Source organism: Siniperca chuatsi, linkage group LG23, assembly GCF_020085105.1.
Source record: "Siniperca chuatsi isolate FFG_IHB_CAS linkage group LG23, ASM2008510v1, whole genome shotgun sequence".
NCBI lineage: Eukaryota > Metazoa > Chordata > Actinopteri > Centrarchiformes > Sinipercidae > Siniperca > Siniperca chuatsi.
The window spans coordinates 9,775,440-9,796,534 of NC_058064.1; the positions used below are offsets into that span (position 1 = coordinate 9,775,440).

The window sequence follows — 21,095 nt, forward strand, 5'->3', positions numbered from 1 at the left end:
AATAATATTTGAGTTGTCCTGAAATTAACTGTCGAAAAAACTCTAAAATATTTTTTTTTTTGAGGACTCACTGAAGATCCTGGCTCTCCTTTTCGTCCAGGAACGAAATTTGCATCCGTGCCAGCTATGACATATCCAGGCTCTCCCTAAGAAACACAAAAAAAATCCCATTGACAAAAGTAGATTAATCCAGTAGTCAACTGTGTCATGAGCTCAAATTTCAGCAGAAAACAATCAGTCTAAATTAAATGCACATGTTAGACTTACTCTCTCTCCCCTCTGTCCCTTTGGACCAGTGAGTCCAGGCAGACCCTGCCATGGAAAGAAACGTGAAGAGTGATTATTAGATTCACGTATAAACAATATTGACCAATTCATTATTCTGATAGAAGCATAGAACATTGAAAAGTTTAATGGTGAGGCATCCTGGTGGCCTTGGGGTTTAATGTTGACCATGTAAAGTAATCGCAATTCTGGGAATCTTTGTTGCATGTCACCCCCATTTTTCTCTCAAGTCAAGTTAATGTCATAAATAAATATACGTAGCCTAAAATCACAGATTTGCTTGTAAAAGGGCTTTAGAATCTGTACAGCATACAACACCCTATATCCTTAGACCTTTTCCCCTCATTTTCTGTCCCCTCTCTACTGTCTTCTATCTAGTGAAGGCAAAAATGCCCAAATTAAAAAAAAAAAGAAAGTTTAATGGTGAATATAAAATTCTGTCTGACGTTAAAAGGACAAAATAAAAGTTGCTAAATGCAGATGAATAACACTCCAAATATCAATTGACTACGTTATTTTGGCTACCGTTTCTCTCCCTTGAACTACAGGTCCAGTGTGTAGGATTTAGTGGCTTCTAGTGATGAAACTGCAGTTTGCAATTTGAATACCGCTCGCCTCACCCTCCCCTGTAGGGTAGTGCGTGTGCGTGTAGGAGAAACTATGGTGGCTGCAAAACTCACGAAAAACGCAAACAGCCCTATCTAGAGTCAGTGTTTGGTTTGTCCATTCTGGGCTACTGTAGAAACATGGCGGTGCAACGTGGCGACCTCCATGAAAGGGGACCCGCTCCCTCTCTAGATATAAACGGCTTATTCTAAGGTAATGAAAATACAACAATTCTTATTTTCAGGTGATTATACACTAATGAAATCATACTTAATAAATATTATATTACATTTTTGCCAATAGCTCCTCCTAAATGTTACATACTGGACCTTTAAGCTGAAGTTTTGACTTATTAAGTCCACAGTGGAAAGCAAAGGGAACAGGTGATACATGGTAAAGGTCCAGGGCCACATTCAAAGACAGGACATCACATTTATATCATCTGTTTATATCATCTGAGTTTTAGCCAGCTAATCCAACGTAATGCTCCATACTTTTACTTATCATTTTGATCTTACCATATCACCTGGAATACCTGTAGGGCCCTGAAAAAACAAAAACAAATATAATTTTCAGAGTCATGCCAAAATGAAATAAACTAACCAGGTCAGTGTGAGGTTTTGTTTTTTCTGAATTTAGTTACCCGTTGGCCGGCAGAACCTGGGGGTCCAGTTCTCCCTGGTCGTCCTGGCAACCCAGGCACACCATCTGTTCCGGGGGGTCCCTGTCATATTAAAACACTATGGTCTGTGCTGGAAAATAAAATTATAGACATACACAGCAAAGCAACACTCACCCATACAGCCACAGCAGGGATATGAGATTGGATACAGTGAAAATGAAAATGTAATTACAACAATGACAATTTGTTTGTCTATTTGATGCACTGGACCTGGACAGTGCATCAAATAGACATTAACATTAACATTTACTGTAACTGACTCAAGGAATGAATAACAGTAAACAGACTATAGGTCACCTCTTATTTTAACCAATCTGTACATATTTCTGAAGATGTTCTTCCACCTGAAAACTGAACAGCTCAATAATGCACATCTGCTCTCTAAATCAGATACACCCAACATAGTTTGTAGATCTCCAAACATCTGTTCACCTGTGAATCTGTCAATACCAAAGACAGGGTAGAGATTTGTGTTTCAACATGATGAAGATGTTGTAGCCTTCGCTTTATATATAATGCCATCCTGGGTTGCTTCCATTTCGCATAACGTTTGTGTCTTTATGGCTCTAATCTGCAGATTAAGACATTAAGACATTAATTCCCAAATATTTTTTACACAGTTTTTTTTATTTTATTGCAATACTCGTTACTACGACGACCTGCAACTGTTAGCTGTCATGTCATTAGCTGCGGCATTACCTGCATATTTAACAGGGTTTTTAATTTTTATGTTTATTGTTTCTTGCTTCTGTTTTGATAAAAATTTAATACAGTATAAAAATGTACTTGTTAGAAAATGGAAATAAACCAATCTTGCAGCACCCTTGGCCCATGCAGAATGAACGTGTGAATGAATGGAACAATCTTCTTCAAAAAGTAAAAGGAAAAAAAAGACACACCTTAAGATGGATGATGAAAATCACTGGACTAATTTTAAGAAACTGACTTACTGCCTCGCCATCTTGTTTTATTATTGTTCATGTTTGTGTGATATACTTTAGCCTTCCTGTCAGTGACTGTGACTAATGCCGTTGTACTGGCCAAGTCTCCCTTGATTTGTAATTACAGCTACTGCTCATCAATGACCCCACTACAGTAGAAACTTGTAGTAGTGGCAGTGCACAAAGTCCCCCATTTAAAAAAAAACAAACTCTTTTATGTTTTTGCGTGTATGACATAGTGCCTTCATCCTGTGTGTATAATAAAATGTACAACAGATACAGCCAAACAGATGGGTAAGGTAATTTTGACAAAAAATGATTATCAATGATGATGACAATGGTGGTAGTGTGTGTGTTGTGTGTGTGTGTGTGTGTGTGTGTGTGTGTGTGTGTGTGTGTGTGTGTGTATGTTTATTCTTACCCTTTCTCCCTTCTCTCCTTTGGAAGACGTGAAAGGATCATACTCTCCAGGGCTTTGCCTAAATCTCTACATAAACAAACAAAGACTACTGGTTATTCCAAAAGTTAATATTAAAGATAATAAAGTTTAATTATATATAGAGAATGTATGAAAATGCCCTAGTGGGAACAAAGTATTAGCTTTTCACTTAACAGGTGCCATAATGTAGAGAAGGAAATTTAACATACCAGACCTCCAAGACCCAAACCATCGCCCTGAAAGAATGAAAGAATGAAAGAATACTGAAAATAAGTAACACTGCTTTTGCATACATTTTTAAATCAAGTTAATCTTTAACACATTTCAGTTAACTCACCTTTTCCCCTTTCTGGCCCTGAGTAAACAAACAATTAATATGATTAATATGATTAATAGTTGATGATTAATAAAGAGCTCAGTAATCAAAACATTGTTAATGTGAGAAGTTCAGATTAATGTCAGCACCTATCAGTGGAATTTAAACCAGTATGCAAATATGCTGTCTAAGAAAAAAAGCAATAACAATATTTATGTGTATTTATATTAAATTGCCATGTCATGTGGTGATTTGTACCCTCTCACACATTTGATTGCGCTATGACTAATATGATAATGACAGTGATGATGACAGTGATGAGTGGCGGGGGGAGGAGAAGGAGGATTTTGTGTCTGAAGTACCAACCTTCACACACTCGGAGGGGCAGGGACCCTGAGGCTTTAGCAGCCCCTTCGGGTCTTCAGTCGGGGTGTCCAACTGAGCACTCTGAAAATGGAAACGAGGAAAAGTCTTTTTGTGAGTTTTCATTAAAAAAGTGCTTACATTTACATTTATGTAATACGGGGTCACCATGCATGCCCAACCAACTTTAGTATAGTGAGTATGAGAGCTATCTGATTACAATTCAATACATATCTCAATGTAATAACAAAGAAAGAAAATAATGAGACAGCCAATAGTTTTGCTTTGTTTTTGTCTTGCCTCATCATGTAGTTTGAACTCAGAGAGGAGTTCCTCACTACAGATGCTATTGATAAATTCTCTCTCAATGGAAGGGAAGTCATCAAAGGTTGGTGAGTAGAAGATATTTTTGTAGCTGGTGGGTGCTGCTATTTTATTCAGCTCCTCAATGTCTGCATTAGAAACTCCAACTGCCAGGACACTGACACCTAGAGAGAAACAGATTCAAAACATGATAACCCAGGCGAAACCTTCAGGTATTAAAGGCAGAATAAGTAGGATTTTCCTAAAAAAACAATGTATAGACTCACACAAAAACAATCCCTCTCAATCACCACTTACTAGAAGTGTGTGGCGGTGTCTGTATCTGCAGAGGCCCTGCTCTCTGCCTGTATTTTCTTAGTTTCTTATTAGTTTGCTCTGTTCGGGATGTTTCTGGGCGTCAACCTTTGGGCAGTGTTGTGTAGCCCCCAGCCAATAACAGCGTGCAAGGTGTGAGGTCGGGACTTGCATCGCTGTCTCTGTCTCTGTCTCTGTGGTCTCCGAGAGACAGGATGAAGCCTGGCTTCAGCTGCATTCAATGCGGGTCTTTCCCACAGGGTTGTGCGGAGGTGTGGGCGATTTCATTTGTGCTTTAGAACGTAACCTCCGTGAAGCAATTAGAAAATAACGTTTTATTTATCTGATTCACTGCTTTGCTCCCTCTCTTCATTCATTCTCTAGCTCTCTCTCTCTCTCTCGCCCGTTGAGACAGGGAGGAGGGGCCAACTTTGAATCGTGTGTTTGCAAACAGCAAACAAAAACTCCTACTTATTCTGCCCAGTCTTGCTTATCACATATTCATAAAAAATATGATTTGCTACAGTAAAACTTGTCATAAGCAACACCATTTTGCAGACTTTTACTGACCCAGAGCACGTGCAATTCTGGATGGTGGCACCACATTATCCTGGGCCCTGCCATCTGTAATCAGAACCAGAACATGGGCCACATCCTGCCTCATCCCCAGAGACTCCTTGAACAGTTCCTGCAGAACGTAGCTGATGCCTTTTCCTGAGGGTGCACAAACGTATTAAGACAAAATGATTTTTGTGGACTGTGAACTTTTGGGAGAGTTTTGCTCTGATAAATGCTGGTAGACTATATTTACTTGTCTGAAAAGCACTGTTTTGAGGTCCGGCAGTGATGTCGCTAGGGACGTGCACTATCTAGAGGAGTGTAAGTAATGCATGCCTTCTATCAATATATCAAAGTTTAATATAATCAAATTTTAAATATAAACAGCAAAACAATTTGAGACTAATGTAAACCAGAAATAGAAATAGAAAGATTAAAATAATAAACCAATAAAATAGATTAAAAAAAAAACTGTTGAAGGTGCTATTGATAACATTGATCAGCAATCAGTATAAATACATTAGGACCAAGAATAGCATATTTTCTGTCCACCAGCATGACAGCTGTCATGAGTCTGTGATGTCAACAGCAGGACCTAAAAAGTGTTATAGGAATAATCTGACATCTGATGACAGGTGGCAAACAGAAGCAAAGAAGCGTGCACATTTGTCTGAGTGTCACTAACCTGTTCTGGTGTTGCCCCCTCCATAACGTAGTGCTCTGAGTGCCCTGAGCACAGAGCTTCTGTCTTTGAAGTCATTTAGACGGAATTCAATTCGAGGCTCATCACTGTAATGAACCACGGCTATCTGAGAGAAGATGGAGAAAATACACATCATCATAACAACATCATCTTGGCTAAATTGAATGTGATGCAACTTTGAGCTATAATTCTGCTTTACTTAGTCAAACACAAGCCTTGTGGCATTGTGCCTTATTTATCCTTTCTGCCCATGTTTGAGACAGATTCTGCCCACTTGGTGAAAGAATTGCACATTGTCTGCTAATGGTACTGGCCAGCACAAGAGACTCGCTCGAGCAGTTTGCTACCTTGCAGCACTATTATCATTTTAAATCACTGCAATCCAGTCCAGCTTGTAATTGTCCTACTACACTAAACAAACTTATGGGCAAAGAGGCCAAAGTACAGTATAAACCTCAAGCCATATCATCACCATAATATCAAGCTGGAATAAGAATAAAGAAAGCTTTTTCTGAGAGACCAACCTGTGTGGCCTGAGAACCAATGACAGGGAAGTAAGTGGCCACCCGGAATATGAAGTCCTTTATCTTGATAAAGTTGTTAGCGCCGATGCTGGAGGACTCATCCACTAAGAATACTATGTCTGCTTTGGCCTTACCACACACTGACAAAACACAAAAACACACAAACCTTAATTACATTTTCACCATTTAATGTGTATAATAAGCCAATACTCTGTTTGATCATGTAGAAGCTATGCACACACTTTATTTCTTATTTAAGCTGCAGGTCATCTCACTGAAATACCTGGTCTTGGTGGCGTTGTTGTCTCTGCACTGAATATGGTTAATCGAAGGGAGGTGACTCCTGTCTCTTTGGCTTCAGTGACACTTGGCTGACCTGGAGGCTTCTTGGTGGTTATGGATTTAGTTGGTGGAACAGCAATGGGGTGCCGGGTGGTCCTGGTGGCTGCGTAAGTGATGGTAGTGTTGTTGATGGTGGCAGTCGTGATATGAAGAGAATGGGGGGTGACTGTGGCTGGCACAGACCGGACTGTTACCACCGGAGGATCCTGTCCCACTGAGATGCACAGAGCCATAACATATCTGATTAAAAAACCTAAATCAAACTCTAAAGGTCTCAAGGGGAAACAGAGCCATTGCTGCTTGCTACAAATGGGATACAGCAAAAGGATTTTAAGGAGTGACTCATCGCTGAATCACACAGGATAGAAAACTGCAGGTGCAATGCTCTCTGTGTTTAAAACTTTGAAACTCGATGTACTAAACTAGTGATTCAATCAAAAGCAATCATGTAAACAGGAAGTCTCTGTAGCATCATGAGCTGAAAAATCTGCCAAACATAGTTTTACAGGGCCAAGTGATTTGTTAAACTTAAGTGCCAATCTTTTTAAATGCAGGCATTACTTTATTTTATTAATGCATGTGAGTTAGTAGTATTCATGCAGTTTAGAATGAGAGGGAAATATCTCATTATGCTAACCTAACTGATGCTATTTTGCCATTTAGTCTAATGTTATTTGCTTAACATTTTGTAATTCAAGCTATATTATCTTATTTTAGTGAAATGTAATTTAAAATCTTCTTGATCTTGATCAAGTGTCAGGTCTGCTATCTTGCCCATATTTCATATTAGTCAAAATAGCTTTTTAACTCAATCTAACAGGTCATATATTAGCAAGCTAATATTAGTTTTGCAAATTGATTTGGTCTGGTATGCAACAGTTACACTTGGGAGTTAGAGGGTGTAACAAAACATTTAGTAACAACGAAACTCTATAGTACATAAGAACTAGTTTGTGTGGTTAGATTTAGAGATGTGTAAATCTCCACTTAAACACTAACGTTATAACTAGGCTAAGTTTGAACTTACGAAGAGCTGGTAACTGATTCGAGCACCACACCCCAGTCAACTGGCTGCCCCATTTCTCATTGGGGTTAAAATTATAGTGCAACATACAGTTGTTCAAACCTCAAACCCACAGAAAGCAGTGCATTGACACTGTGTAATTCAGTGTGGATTTACCCTGTAGTAAGAATAGATTAAAGAAGAGCATTTACAATACAATCAATGTATTAAACTAGAATACATTCATTATGAAGAGAAGAAAAATATAAATACATATTAAGTGTACGTATGTCCTGTGCAATAAATAAGCAAATTGTAGCATGCCACATTATTTAAGTAATGTCTTACATATTCTCTGATATATCGTGCTTATAGGGCCCTCCACTTCTCCATACAAAGGTCTGATGGTAAAAATATAGGTTCTTCCATACAGCAAATCATTGATCTTATAAGAGGTGAAACCAGGGCCCAGGGTCTCTGTTTTAATCTCCAACACTGAAAAAGCACACAAAGAAGAACGTATTGTTGCAGAGTAATCATTTCAGTTGATTTAGTTTGCAGGAATAATAGGAATAGGAAACATGCCTCCCTATTGAAATACTCATGTCACTAAATGGCATGTATAAAATACATTATGTCTATGTACTGTATTTCATAGTGGACACAAACATAACAAGTTATTATATCTATCCAACACAGCACTGTCACTCACTCATGTCAGATTGTTACTTGTTTCCTGTCAAAGGAAAACTGAAACTCACATTTATGATAAAACATGAATATTGGTTTTGTGTTTTTCTTAATATTTCCCTTTTCAACAAAAGGGTGCTTATGCTAAGACTCAACACACAATGCAATAACATGCTACATATCCACTGCAGACCCTGGGGGACAAGCAACAAATGTTATTACTATTATAGTCACACTGTACTTGGAATTTATTCAAATAAGTATTGATTTTTCAAACCAGTGACACTTTTAAACAAAACAATGCTTATGACAGGGCTCTATACGCGCTCTTTGGGTTAACTATTTGAGTGAAAATTGCATTAATGTTAACATGATGCTAAATTAAGGGTGGCCACTGACCTGAGATGTGCCTCCAGGAAAGAAGGTATCCAGAGACACCAGCCACACGTGTCCAGTTCAGAATAGTGCTGCTGTCTGTAGTGTTCAGAGCTGCAAAGCCATTCACTTTAGGAAGATCCACTGAAACAGAAAAAAACAAACAGATAATGAAACAAACAAACAAACAAAAAACAAGTCAAGGGCCATATTTGATGGATTTACTCATACAGTATGTTGAAGAACAGAACCATTCAAGATTATTACTTTTGCTGAATATAGTGCAACATGTCAATCTAAGGCTTAATTAATGTTTATAGAGAAACATGGACACTAGGGATGCACCGTTCCAACTTTTTCCGATATCTCAACTCAGGATATCTACCATGCAGATCTAGTGTCCTTTCTGATACCACTGTATAAATATCTCCCATTGAGAGCACATGTCATACTGTTCCTCACTGTTTGGGGCAGGCAGGACTCACAGGTGCGTGCAGTGACCAGGACTGGGCTTCCCTCCCTATTGCCCACCACAGAGGACACCTGGATCTTATAAGCTGAGCTCTCCCGCAGGTTGTGGATGGTGAAGGTGGTGGAAGCAGCAGATACCACGTGGGACTTCTCATCACCCCCTAGAACAGGAAATAATAAAATCCCAGCATGTAGAGATAATGAGAGTGTGAAACAAAACTGTTGTGTATAGGCCTGTTGCGATAAATATGTTATCGACTTATTGTACGATATATGGACATGACCTTGATCATTTTTGCTGACCTCGATGTTGCCCGTTGTGTTTACATGCGTGTTTGTTGACATAAGAATGTCACCATGATTTTAGCCAACATGGTGCCAGAATAAACAGCAGGGGTTTCCCTACAATTATAAGACTTGGGCGCAGTGTTATTGGCCAGAGATGTATTTGTTGAAGTGGAGTTAAATTAAGTCACTGCTTAGCAACACTTAAGTAAGTAGTAGTAGTAGGTATTGAATTTAACTGTTAAATGGTTATAAGCGTCCATTTAGCAGGTTTTAACAGGCTTTGGCTTTAAACTCAACCAGTCAGAACCAAGTGTGGGAACAATACATTCTGCAGTAAACTGTTCTTTAAGTGTGCATTAATCTGTGCAAACATAGGTACATGCATGTGTCCACATGTGTGCATAAATGCACATGTATGTGAGTATCAGGGTGTTAACACACATGGTTGACTGTATATGAGGTCCCTCACCCAGAAAGGGGATCCAGGTGATTTTGTATCCAGATGCCCCTTGTGTTTTCCTCCAGGACAGGGTGAAGGAGTTCACTCCAATGTCCACAACCTTCACCTCCCTCACTGCCTGGATAGGCCCTGAGTCTGAGACAGCACCTGAAAAATAACACCATATAACACAATTTTTTTTATTTTACAACTGTGAATCACAACAAATATCACATTAAATCTTTTTTTCTTCAAAATTCTAATCAATTCCAACCATAATGCATAAAATGTATATAGAAACATCATTAAATTTAGAGCAATCCAAAATCTCTGAGCTGAATCAGCTGGTGTGGCTTTATTCACACACCCTATCATTTGTCAGTGTAATACATTGGCACTTGGAGCTTGGTGTAACACACTAACTTTGACAGTGACAGTGACAGTGATAAAATGATAGCAGCTCTGCTGACTTGGACTCAATGACACATACTACAAGTGACAACGACAGGAACTGTGGTTAAAATAGGAAGACCAAAGTACATGACTTGTCAGTCAAACAAAGACACCACAAGGGTGCCGTGGCACGGGATGAAGAACTTCGCTGTCCCTACCCATTTAATTACAATGGGGTACACAGCTGCACAGAGCTATTTAGATCTAAAGATGAATCATGATCAATTAAAATAAACTGTAAGATCTCACTTCCGTTCTGTACCTGTGGGCTGAGATAAGGAGATTTCTGGTCCATCTGAGTTGCCGTACACTGCACAGATGGTGATTGTGTAGGTGGACTGTGGGTTCAGGTTTTCTATACGATGGAAGAGAACACTGCGGTCCAGGTAACGGGACTGAAGGCTGCTATCATCTGTAAACAGGCAGGTACATACACACAGATAACATAATACATAAAACATAAATAGTCCCCATATTCAGCTGGAGCAGAGAAAAACATGGGTAAATATATCACCTGTGTTCCAAGAGATTTTGTATTCAGTAGCTCCAACAATGGGACTCCACTCTACATCTATGGAGGTACTGGTGTAGGATGTCACTTTGAAGTTGGACACATAGCCCAACGGAGCTGAGAAAGAGGACGATGGAACATGAATAATCTGTATTTGTTCTTGTACATACATTGTTAATGACATTATTTCATCTATAATATGCAACAGAAAGATTCATGACAAATGAAACAGGTGAATTTCTTTCTTTCTAATCTTTCTCTAACGTAGGCCCTGTCATTTAGCAGTGCTAGCCACAAGAACTAGCCACTAGCTTCTGTGATAGTGTTTAAGTTGTTATTTTTTTTCTCTTACAGGTGCAACAGAGCACACTTCTGGCCACAACCAACCACACCCAGCTTTGAAACTTCAAACCAAAGAGGGCAGTGCAACACTTTTTTTCAGCCTGGTGTTAATTTACTCTTTGAAGACTGTGAACGGATCTCCAGGCACTTTTAATACAAATAATATTAATTTAATTGATGTTTTATGAATGGAAAGGACACACAATGTTACACTACTAGTTTTGTGGTGGGGAAAAAGCCAAAATAAAAAAAAAGTAAAAATAAAATCCCTTTGGACTTTGGTGTGAAGTCTTCAACTTGCAGCCCTTCTGACTCAGGCTGACTGACATATACTACAAGTGACAATGACAGGGATGGTGGTTAAAATGGGCATAAGACTTGTCAATCAAACAAAGACACCACAAATGTGTGAAACACTACAATTTCACTCGTGTATCATTATATTTTGACTTTCTGGACGACTGAGACGACTCTACACAGAAAGAAGAAGAAAATGTTTCGGCACAACTGCGCAGTCAACCAATTGTGGAAGTCCAATCTAATAAGTCCTAAACCTCAGTGATATTACAGGTGGGTGGGAGACATACTGAATACTGGTACTCACAAGTTTTGAAGGTAGCAGAGATACCAGGCCCCACCACAGATCCAAACAGCACATAGAGAGTCAGGACGTACTCTGTATCATGGGCTACATTTTTCAGCTGGTACTCTGTGGTGCTTCCATTCAGAGCCAACTGCCTGGGACGGTCCCGACCAACAAACTCTGAAAATAATATTAACATTGACAGTACAGTCACATCACTCTTTCTTACAATTGATTATTCCTCGCTGTGCTGGTATTCCTCTCAACTCTGTCTCAGCATCAGAGCCACCTTCTCTGGAAACAACATCCTCCTCCTTTTTTCCCCAAAATTTGTATTTCATCAAAGTGAGTCCCCATGCCTGTCACATCCTCCTGGCAGACTGGCAGGGTGGATGTGTCCATTGTAAAAGCAGTGGCATTTCAAAAGCTCTTGTCAGAGTGAGTCTGTCACTGGGAGAAAGGGAGCAAGCCAACATCAGAAGAAAGCCTGGGCACACATGCTTACATGCATACAAAAGCAAATGCCCTTTAACCGCCATTTGCTGTAGAAGGACATCATTGTATGGTGTTTCTTAAGAATGTATAGAAATCTTATATGTACAAGATTATACAAGAGTCATGAGATGTATCACTAGAAGAACCAGATCTTGTCACTGTATGGACATACATTTATGATGTAAACAAAACAGGAAGTTAATCAGAGTAAATCACCTGGGGTGGGTCCCCAGGCCAGTCTGTATCCTGTGGCTCCTGGGACACTGTTCCACGAAACGACAGCAGCACTGGTGCTCACGGCAGACACCTTCAAAGTTTGTACTGCACTGCTTTCCACTGACACACACACAGAGACAGAGAGAAAGACAGATGGCTGCTGTTCATCTTCAAATCTAATCTCACCTATCTCTATAATACTGTAACCACTCATTCCTGTATTTTTGTACTTCCTAGAAAGCATCCTACTTACATGTCTTGATTTTGGTGGTGGTGACAGGCCCCTCAGTGTCTCCAAAGATGGGGTTGATGGTGATGGTGTACTCAGAGCCTGGGTGGAGGCCCTGGATCATGTAGAAGTTGAAGGTGTCCCCAAGGTTTATGTTCTCTATGTGGCCATCTGAAAGACACAAAGAGGCACTGAATAGTTGAATGCCATAAAATAAGATCTGGTCTGGTCTCATTTGGAGCAACTTTAGTTGGTGGTACCTTGATTTACTATATCTAATATCACACTTTTTGGCTTTATTTCACAAATCAAGGATACTTCTTCTTTACTACACACCTCTGTACATTTACATAGCAAAGAGTAAACAACAGTACCTGGGGATGCCCATGTCAGACGGTATCCTGTGGCACCCTTAACTGACGCCCACCTCGCCTGGACAGTGTCTGTGGTGGCGTTTTGGACTTGGAACTGCTTAACTTGGACCAGCTTTACTATGGAACACACCCACATCCACACAAACACGCACACACACACAAATCAATATTTTATTTTAGTTTATTCAAGTGATCCCCAAAATCGTAGTGATGACAGAAAGTAAGGTTATTTAATCTGATTTTTGGTACAGAAAAAAGTTATGTAAAGTAATGTAGTAAAATATAAGAAACTAGATACTAATCTAAATCAAAACACAGCCTCCAGAGGTATTTCTCTAGCGTACCATGAAATAGAGATGAATTAGAGTCTACTGTATGTAATAGACCTAATTCTGATATTTTTTTATAGGACAACATCACCCTAGTGTGGATATATTATGGTACTGCACCTTGGCATTTGCTACCCTGTGTTGTATCTTGTTTCATACTGTATTACATGACTTTGTCCTCCAATTGTTGATTGGTTGCAGCTATCCAGGCTGTTTATTCTAGTTGTTTGGAGTAATTAATGAGTAAAAGTGTTACATATGGTAAATAAATTAACTTGAGTGTGACAAAGTTCTTCTGATCTTTTGACTTTTCTGTTTAGGTAAATTAATATAATTATGGTGTTATGGTGTCAAAGCCAACAAACTTACATGTCTTGCCCACTATTGAAACCGGTTCACTTGGTCCCTGGGGGTAAACAGCATAAATACTGATAATGTACTTCTTATCCTCCTCCAGGCTGTCAATCACATGAGAAGAGGTGTCTCCAGGAAGCAGATGCTCGTAAATAAATCCTGGTCGGTTGGCTGCAGAGTAAAAATCCAGAAGAATCAATACACAAGAAATATACTTCCCAAACAAGTTGTCCCTGTGATACTTGATGCCTTATGTTCAACATTGTCAAATACATTTAAATGATAGTTTTGAATTTAATTCAAAGTAGGTATCTCTAAAGTATATCATTATAGAGATAAATGGCGCAAAGACAAACAACAATTTTACACTGGTCTGCAATGTCTCTGGTGTCAAATAATAATAAATGCATGGTGTAATGTTAGCATACATCTTGGGATGAAGATCTTGAATCCATTGAGCTTCCCTAGAGGAGGCGTCCAGCCCAGGCGCAGAGAGAACAGACCCTCCTCAATAACACGGAAGTTTGACACCTGAGGCAAAGGGGCTAAAAGACAGAAGCTTGTTGCTCAGTGAAGCAAGGTACAGTGAAATCCAAAACAGATGCACAGAAGTATTTGTATATTATCTAAAAGGTGCATGAGCATGCAGTGATGTGTGACACCCACTTGTCTGGACATTGATTGTTGCAGAGTCTCCTATGAGGCTGGGGTAGATTGCATAGAGAGTGAGGGAATAGTCTGTTTTAGGACTCAGCTCTGTCACTATTGCTGTGCTCACATCCGCCTTCAGATCAATCTGTTGCATACACAGAAGACAGCAGAACGAGAACAAGCTTAATGTGTGTGTTTGTGTGAAAAAGAGCAAGACAGACTGAAGTGAAGAGAAAGATGATTGTTCAAGAAAGCGTTGAAGTCAGAGTAGAAGAGAGAAATACACAGAGACAGTGCAATGACACAGAGATACACTTCTGAATTGTGGACTTAAATAAATATCTTGTCTTAAATAAAAATACATTAAATCTTAACTTTCCATAAAAATGTCTACCTCAGTAAACCACCAGCATCCTAATGCTTTGTTTACACTTCTGTCCAATACCTTCTTCTCCATTATATTCAAATTAGGTGGCATGTTGTGCCTTAGAACATAGTGCAGAAACTAAAATATTCCTCTTCTAGTACTGTAACATAATTCTCTGTCTCTGTTGCAGTATTATCATGAAAACACACATACACAAGCAAAAACACAGGAGCATGGATATTGTTGGAGAAATGGACATCAATGCCAACACCACTGTTCATGTTGATGCCAGTAATGCAATATTGTTGCGAGCTTTGGAGAGTTTCACAGATGGAATTGCACAAATAACTGCAATGAGAGATAACTCACTACATTTTAGTTGTGCTGGTCACAGAGGTGACCTGCAGTTTTGGTAATAAGCAGTCCTGAGGATGATTTGGAGCTCCCTGAAGAATTGAGGGATGTACTGCAGTGGATGTTTTGTTTATTAAAATGGATGGAAACATGTTCCCACTATAGAAGGATTGATAGATGAGTCAGCTGTTTAATGGGCCCCTAAAGTTCCATATTATTCCCACTTGTGTATCCTCAAACCACTGCCCAACCTTCCCCATCATGCTTGAAAATGTGAATATCGTGTAAGATTTTGCACAACTTACAAACATTGCTGAGGAGCATCTGGTTATTGAGTTTTTAGTTTTCACAAAACTCATTTCAGGAGACATCTGATCTCTTCAGAGCGATGTAGGTTTATTTTATAAGATCTAAGATATACACTAAAAAGAAGATTCTTTTAAGTGTATATCAAAGTAATTGAGCTTTGAGTTGATTGAGAACTTAGCATTCCACCATGAGTTAATCGGCAGGAAACAGATTGTGATGTGCAACAACTACAAGGTCCCAAATGGGTTTACTGTCTATGTGAAAGTCATATCTAAAGTACGCTACTGTTAACAGTTACAACAATAGGACCTCTGATATTATAATACGGTCTATGCTCTGTTACAGTCCAGCTCAACAGCAACAAAACTATGATCATGCACATGCATAATCCATCACCTGTTTCTGCTGTAGGGGGAGGAGGTGTCCCTTGGAGCTGAGAGGGGTAACCAGGAGACGATATCCTGTGACATCACTTGTTGCCTGGCTCCATGTCAGTCTGAGGGAACTGTGGGCCAATTCACTAACCTGCAGGTCTCTGGGACCCACCACAGGCTCTTGAACTAGGATTGGGAGAACGTACAGAAAGAGGGATGAGATGAAGAAAATAAATGAGAGAAAAGGAGGAGAGGAACATAAAACATGCAAGTTGGTCTGAATGTATAATCTGTCAGCAAGATAGATCCATTTCCGTGAGAAAGCTGCAGGGCAGAGTGAAATAAGAGAAAACTGTTATTCATTTTCATTACACTTTTCAAGCTCTAGTTTGAAATACAATTCATCACTATAAAAATGCAAACTGCTGTCAGTATTAGGGCAGCTTTTTGAGGAAAAAGTTTGTTATGAAGAACTTTGCTTTCATACTGCTAGCCTACCAGGCTGGGAAGTTTTCACAGGACGTGGTGGTTCAGATGCCGTAAAACACACTCTGCGGGACAGTTTGGGAAGGATGGTTTCAAGGAGAGAGTAGTCAGTGCCTAGCAATAGGTGCTCCTCAAGTGGCTCTGACACAATCCTCCTCAGCTCTGACTCATCAGCTCCCCTAACACCTGGTCACAGGTTACACAAAGAGACAAAGTGTGTGACAAAGTAGATACAGCAACAGTATGCTTAGTCCACTGATTTGCCAAGGCAAAAAAAACAACTGTTGAAAACAACAATCAATGGCCTGCTGTACATATATGACAGGACTTTTGATATCTGAAGGATTTTACTTGATTAATGCACAATAAAAACAAGTGAATACCAATTACAGAGAAATATTTATGTGGCGTCATTCCTATGTTTGACATCTTTGCATTTTCTCCACATACTTTCCTACAGACACCACCAGGGGGAGCTGTGGCATTTTTAATGATTCATTTTAAACCATGAAAAGATGTACACACCCATACACATGCATACTGAGGACATACACAGGCTTAATCAAACGCTTTCTGGCCCCTACCTCAAGTTATGGCATTATGTGTGTTTGTCAGGACCCAATTTGTGGGAGTGGGCCCTGACAAACACCCAATTGGGGCTTGAAAAGTTCTACTGTCTTAATGTAATAATGAAGAAATTTTAAGAGAAGTGGATGACCATATTGCAAGCCTTTTGGGAGAATTAATACACAGTTGCAGTTACTTGAAATCAGTACCTGGAATAGATAAATGTGCATTTGTTTTCTTACTAGTTGTTTATATGTACAGAACATGCATTTCGATGCATATATCTGTACATATGTGTTATCCATGCTACACAGGCTCTACAGGCATATAGGTTTTGCACTAGTACACAAGATGCATGTGGAGCTTCTCCGTGGGGGTGATGAATGAGGGGAGCAGGCCTCAGTGTCAGAGGTGCAGCTGGGGGACACTGAATCGCCTAATGAAAAATGGCTGCGATTAGCACACCATCGGCTAATGAGCAGTAATTATTGCACCACTCCTAGCTGAAAGGAGTGGGCTTGTGTGCTTATGCATGTGTGTAGGAGAAAGAGGGTAAGATATGTGTAAGTAAACTTGTGGATAAACAGCAGTGTGTATTCATGAGCAGGGAAAAGCTCTAGGATAAAGTAGCTTTGCTGATGCAACACACAGTATCAGAAAGTGCACTTTTACATATACAGTATAGGAGATGAATTAATCAATCACGTATACTTGCATACATATTTAGTAGATATTGTTATGTTTGCGCATACATATACAGTGCGTACACCTGCATAAGTGCACCCAGACACTCAGTAACAACAATCTCACACACACTCACAAATACCCACACTGAATCCAATGAATTCAAATGTACAGGACATGAATTTCTAACTGCAAACACTGCAGATAAGAGCTCGGATAAAATCTGAGGAGCCGCTGCAGTGAGGATGTTGAAGGAATTCACAATACCAAGTTCCACACTCACCTACTGCAAAGAGAGAAATCCCATTGTCAGCTACTGCTCTGGCTGCGGCATCGACCTGGTCGTCTGAACGTCCATTTGTGATCATTACAGCAATCTGTATGGCAGTGAGACAGAAAAAAACCCATATGGAAAGTCATTAAACATAATATAACAATATCTTACTCACATGCTGCCATTTTTCATGGATTAAATCTACATACACATACATTAAGGTCAGTAACTAATAATTTAGATAATGAAAGATCAAAGTGAATCAATAATCTTTTTAAGATAACTGGAATTCTGCAATGATTTATATTAAACTATCACCTGATAATCTGCATAAAAATGACTACCAGTATGGTTAGTTTTAGTAGCTCAGTTTCTACCTTTAATTTTATGAAAATGTGTTGGGTTTTGCTAAATCTATGGTTTGCCTCAACGGAGGTTTATCCACCCTCCAAACAACATTTTGTTTGGGTAATAAGAACATCCTTGCAAACAGTATTATGCTCACAAAGCCCCCATGGACTTCTGACATGGTTTAACTCATAATTGAATACATAATTAAATAAATCAAACAAAGTGGAATTCAAGGATGCTGGCTTGCAACTGAGACTGCTAATTTGCCCATTAAGGAAAAATGACTCAGTTCATTCAAAGTTCATCCCTCAGTCAATGAAGAAGGAGGCTGGAAAACATCAATATGAGAATGTAGCTGCTTTGCTGCATATGCGCTGGCTGTACAATTCCACATATCAGCCTAATCCTCAATTCTCTGTCTTCCCACGTCAAGTGCTGCTGCTACAAGATGATTCACACGTACACTCAGAGATTAAGAGATGATTGGAATGCTAACCAGCTGTGTTACACTGAGACTACACTACAGTGTTAGGCTGTCAGAGAAATTTAGCTGACAGAAATGGAGAGCTGTTGTAAGGGCATTTGGATATTTGACAAGGCACTTATGAGACAAGTTTAGTTAAGTTGCTGACTATTGCATTTGGGACCCCGTGACAAAGCAGGTCAGTCTCTGTCATTAGGCATTTTTGTATGACCATCAATTGTACTTTTCGCGGTGTGTCTGGGACTGTTGGCACAAGTCGTTCTTTTTCAACAGACATTCAGCCAACTGAGCATGCTGAATCTGCGGCAGAGGCAAAATGTATTGCCTCCACCTTTTCTTTTTCTTCTTCCACAAGCAAAAGACAAACCAAAGCAAATAAAAATCTGTTGACAGTTGTAACCTTCTATCAGACATACTCTCAGTTTGTATTCCAAGCATAAAGCAAGACCATTTTATCAGATTCACAGTGGTGTGAAAATGGTCGACCAGTTTGTTTTGTTTGTTTCCACAATGTTCTTTGAAGTACAAATACAGAATTCTGACTAGTCATTTCCTTTCACACAAGGCCAGAACATACATTATATGCATGTTGATGGCCAGCTGGAAGCAGTAGTCTTTGCAGTGTGGGTTGTAATCTTAAATCAATCATTTCTCTGTTGCTTGTTTGTCCACACTTTGTCATACATTTCACATGATTCTAGCCCTTCAGTTTTTATTGTGTGCAGAAGAAGTTTAAGGAACTTTATTTTAAAGTAATGTGACCTCTCAGTAAGTGTAGTCAGTTTGTGGGACTGTTTCAAGGGTACAAGATAGTTTTTTCTATGCTTTGTTCCAAGTCTGTGGGTGTGCTAGACACTCGCTGGATGCAAAACAATCCCAATATGGCAGACAGATGCAGACATCCTGGATTGGTTTTCACATCTCCCCGGTTGAGGCATTGTACCTTTGGGGCATGGTCTCGACTGATGACAGTGCTGAACACAGGGTCAACCAGAAACTGGAGGGCATCACCAATCCTCCTGGATCCACCCTGATAGGGTAGTTCTCTGATGGCTCTGAGCACCTCCTCCAGTGAGCTGTAGTCTGTCAAAGCAATCCGCATCCTGCAAGGAAGGGATTACAGGGAAAGCAAAACTGGATCATGTATAATTAATGGAACAGCTAATACAGACATGAGTATGTGTGTATATCTAGATTGTTTTCTCTGATTAGTGATCCTTGGACTCTTAACTTGAAAATGCTCAGTATAATACACACAAAGAAATTTTGTTTGAAATGTAGTTATTAATTATTGAAGTTAAATAAGTCTGACCTGATGGCTATTAGTTAAATAGGTCTGTTCTGTGTGTTACTCTTTGGTATGTTGTGGTGTTTGTATACGGGTTTTACCTCGGGACATCCCCAAAGACAGTGACTCCAAAGCGAACCCCCTCACTTCCCACCACACTGTCCTGGAAGGAAGAGATGATGGCTGAGATGAAGTCTTTGACACTGGAGAAGCTGGTCTGACCCACACTCCATGACTCATCCACCAGAAACACTATGTCTGCCTGCACCACCGTCCTGCATGCTAAGGGGAAAAAAAATGGATGAATTAGTGTGTGGACAAATATCAAGAAGTGAGGAGCAGGGGAACGCATGTTTGAACAATTCAAGGTAGCTGTATGATCTTGCCCTAACCTTTTATAATCAAAAGAATTTGGGCAAAAAAGTAAATCTTTCTTAAGGTTAAAGGATAAGGCCGGTAATTAAGCCATATAACTCATGTTTTATTCCTACACTGACCACCAGATAGCAGTCCTGTTCCATCATGTTGAGATTTTTTCCTTTCACTTGTTTCATGCAGCCAGAGCACCACACAAATCCCCATGAATTTTTAATGAGACACAAGTGAGCCAAAGAGACTATCAATATTCTGAGCACTCCAGCAATAAAACTTTAGTACAGCGATGAGGAACGCCTAGAATAATAAGGTAAACACACCCAAAATCAGGGTCAGTCCCCTCGCTCAAGCAAACAATCGCATTTAACATAAGGATCTGCTGTGTTTGGGAGGATAAAGATGTGTTTTAATGTGGAGTTAAAAAGCCAGACACACACAAAAGTTACACTGATGCATTGACTACTTGCACACACTCACACATACATTAGCTCTGTCTCAGATGCACACGCCTGCACACGTTCCCACATATACATAGAAATCTGCTGCGTGTGCAAATGCCCTCTCAGTCAATACTCTGGCATTACATATGCAATAAACCACAGTGACGACAGCATTGATTAGGCTAGTGAATAAGAGATAGGCACCACTGATTGTTCTGTAAGTGATAACTCAGCTTCTCTGCTATCCTCTATTTCATTACCGAGCTTTCTCCCCTCTATTATCTCACCCTTCTTCCTTTGGCTGCAATCCCAGGATTCACTGGGGGTGACATATGTCTCCAGCCCATGGCAGCCTAACATTATGTTCTCCCTCACACACCTATACATCTCTGGCAACACACCAAGGAAACAACAGTAAGGAAGCAACTGGAGGCTGGTCTCTGTCAGACAGACACAGACTGAGGTTGAAAACAAGATTAAGTATCCAGAAGTTTGTCTGTCTGGGCTGGCAGGTGAGAACCACATGCCAAGGATAAGGAGACAACACATGCTGAGGGATAAG

At 39.7% G+C, this 21,095-nt stretch overlaps 1 protein-coding gene across 4 annotated transcripts in view; it reads right to left on the reverse strand.

The window, feature by feature from the left end:
* The window catches only part of col7a1l (collagen type VII alpha 1-like), a 65,510-nt gene that overhangs the window by 36,491 nt on the left and 7,924 nt on the right, over positions 1–21,095 (reverse strand). For all 4 annotated transcript variants that reach the window (XM_044185807.1, XM_044185806.1, XM_044185805.1 and 1 more), the window contains exons 3-33: positions 19,820–20,000; positions 19,374–19,533; positions 17,605–17,698; positions 16,083–16,256; positions 15,607–15,770; positions 14,196–14,325; positions 13,958–14,074; positions 13,545–13,700; positions 12,847–12,963; positions 12,497–12,643; positions 12,244–12,363; positions 11,554–11,712; positions 10,611–10,724; positions 10,359–10,508; positions 9,674–9,811; positions 8,931–9,077; positions 8,470–8,589; positions 7,729–7,875; positions 6,319–6,591; positions 6,036–6,175; positions 5,494–5,617; positions 4,821–4,964; positions 3,933–4,120; positions 3,636–3,716; positions 3,291–3,308; positions 3,163–3,189; positions 2,936–3,001; positions 1,535–1,615; positions 1,410–1,436; positions 268–312; positions 72–146 (exon numbers count right to left, since the gene is read on the reverse strand). In XM_044185807.1, coding sequence (XP_044041742.1) covers positions 72–146; positions 268–312; positions 1,410–1,436; positions 1,535–1,615; positions 2,936–3,001; positions 3,163–3,189; positions 3,291–3,308; positions 3,636–3,716; positions 3,933–4,120; positions 4,821–4,964; positions 5,494–5,617; positions 6,036–6,175; positions 6,319–6,591; positions 7,729–7,875; positions 8,470–8,589; positions 8,931–9,077; positions 9,674–9,811; positions 10,359–10,508; positions 10,611–10,724; positions 11,554–11,712; positions 12,244–12,363; positions 12,497–12,643; positions 12,847–12,963; positions 13,545–13,700; positions 13,958–14,074; positions 14,196–14,325; positions 15,607–15,770; positions 16,083–16,256; positions 17,605–17,698; positions 19,374–19,533; positions 19,820–20,000 — 3,824 coding nt within the window. The remainder of the gene's footprint in view (positions 1–71; positions 147–267; positions 313–1,409; positions 1,437–1,534; positions 1,616–2,935; positions 3,002–3,162; positions 3,190–3,290; positions 3,309–3,635; positions 3,717–3,932; positions 4,121–4,820; positions 4,965–5,493; positions 5,618–6,035; positions 6,176–6,318; positions 6,592–7,728; positions 7,876–8,469; positions 8,590–8,930; positions 9,078–9,673; positions 9,812–10,358; positions 10,509–10,610; positions 10,725–11,553; positions 11,713–12,243; positions 12,364–12,496; positions 12,644–12,846; positions 12,964–13,544; positions 13,701–13,957; positions 14,075–14,195; positions 14,326–15,606; positions 15,771–16,082; positions 16,257–17,604; positions 17,699–19,373; positions 19,534–19,819; positions 20,001–21,095) is intronic.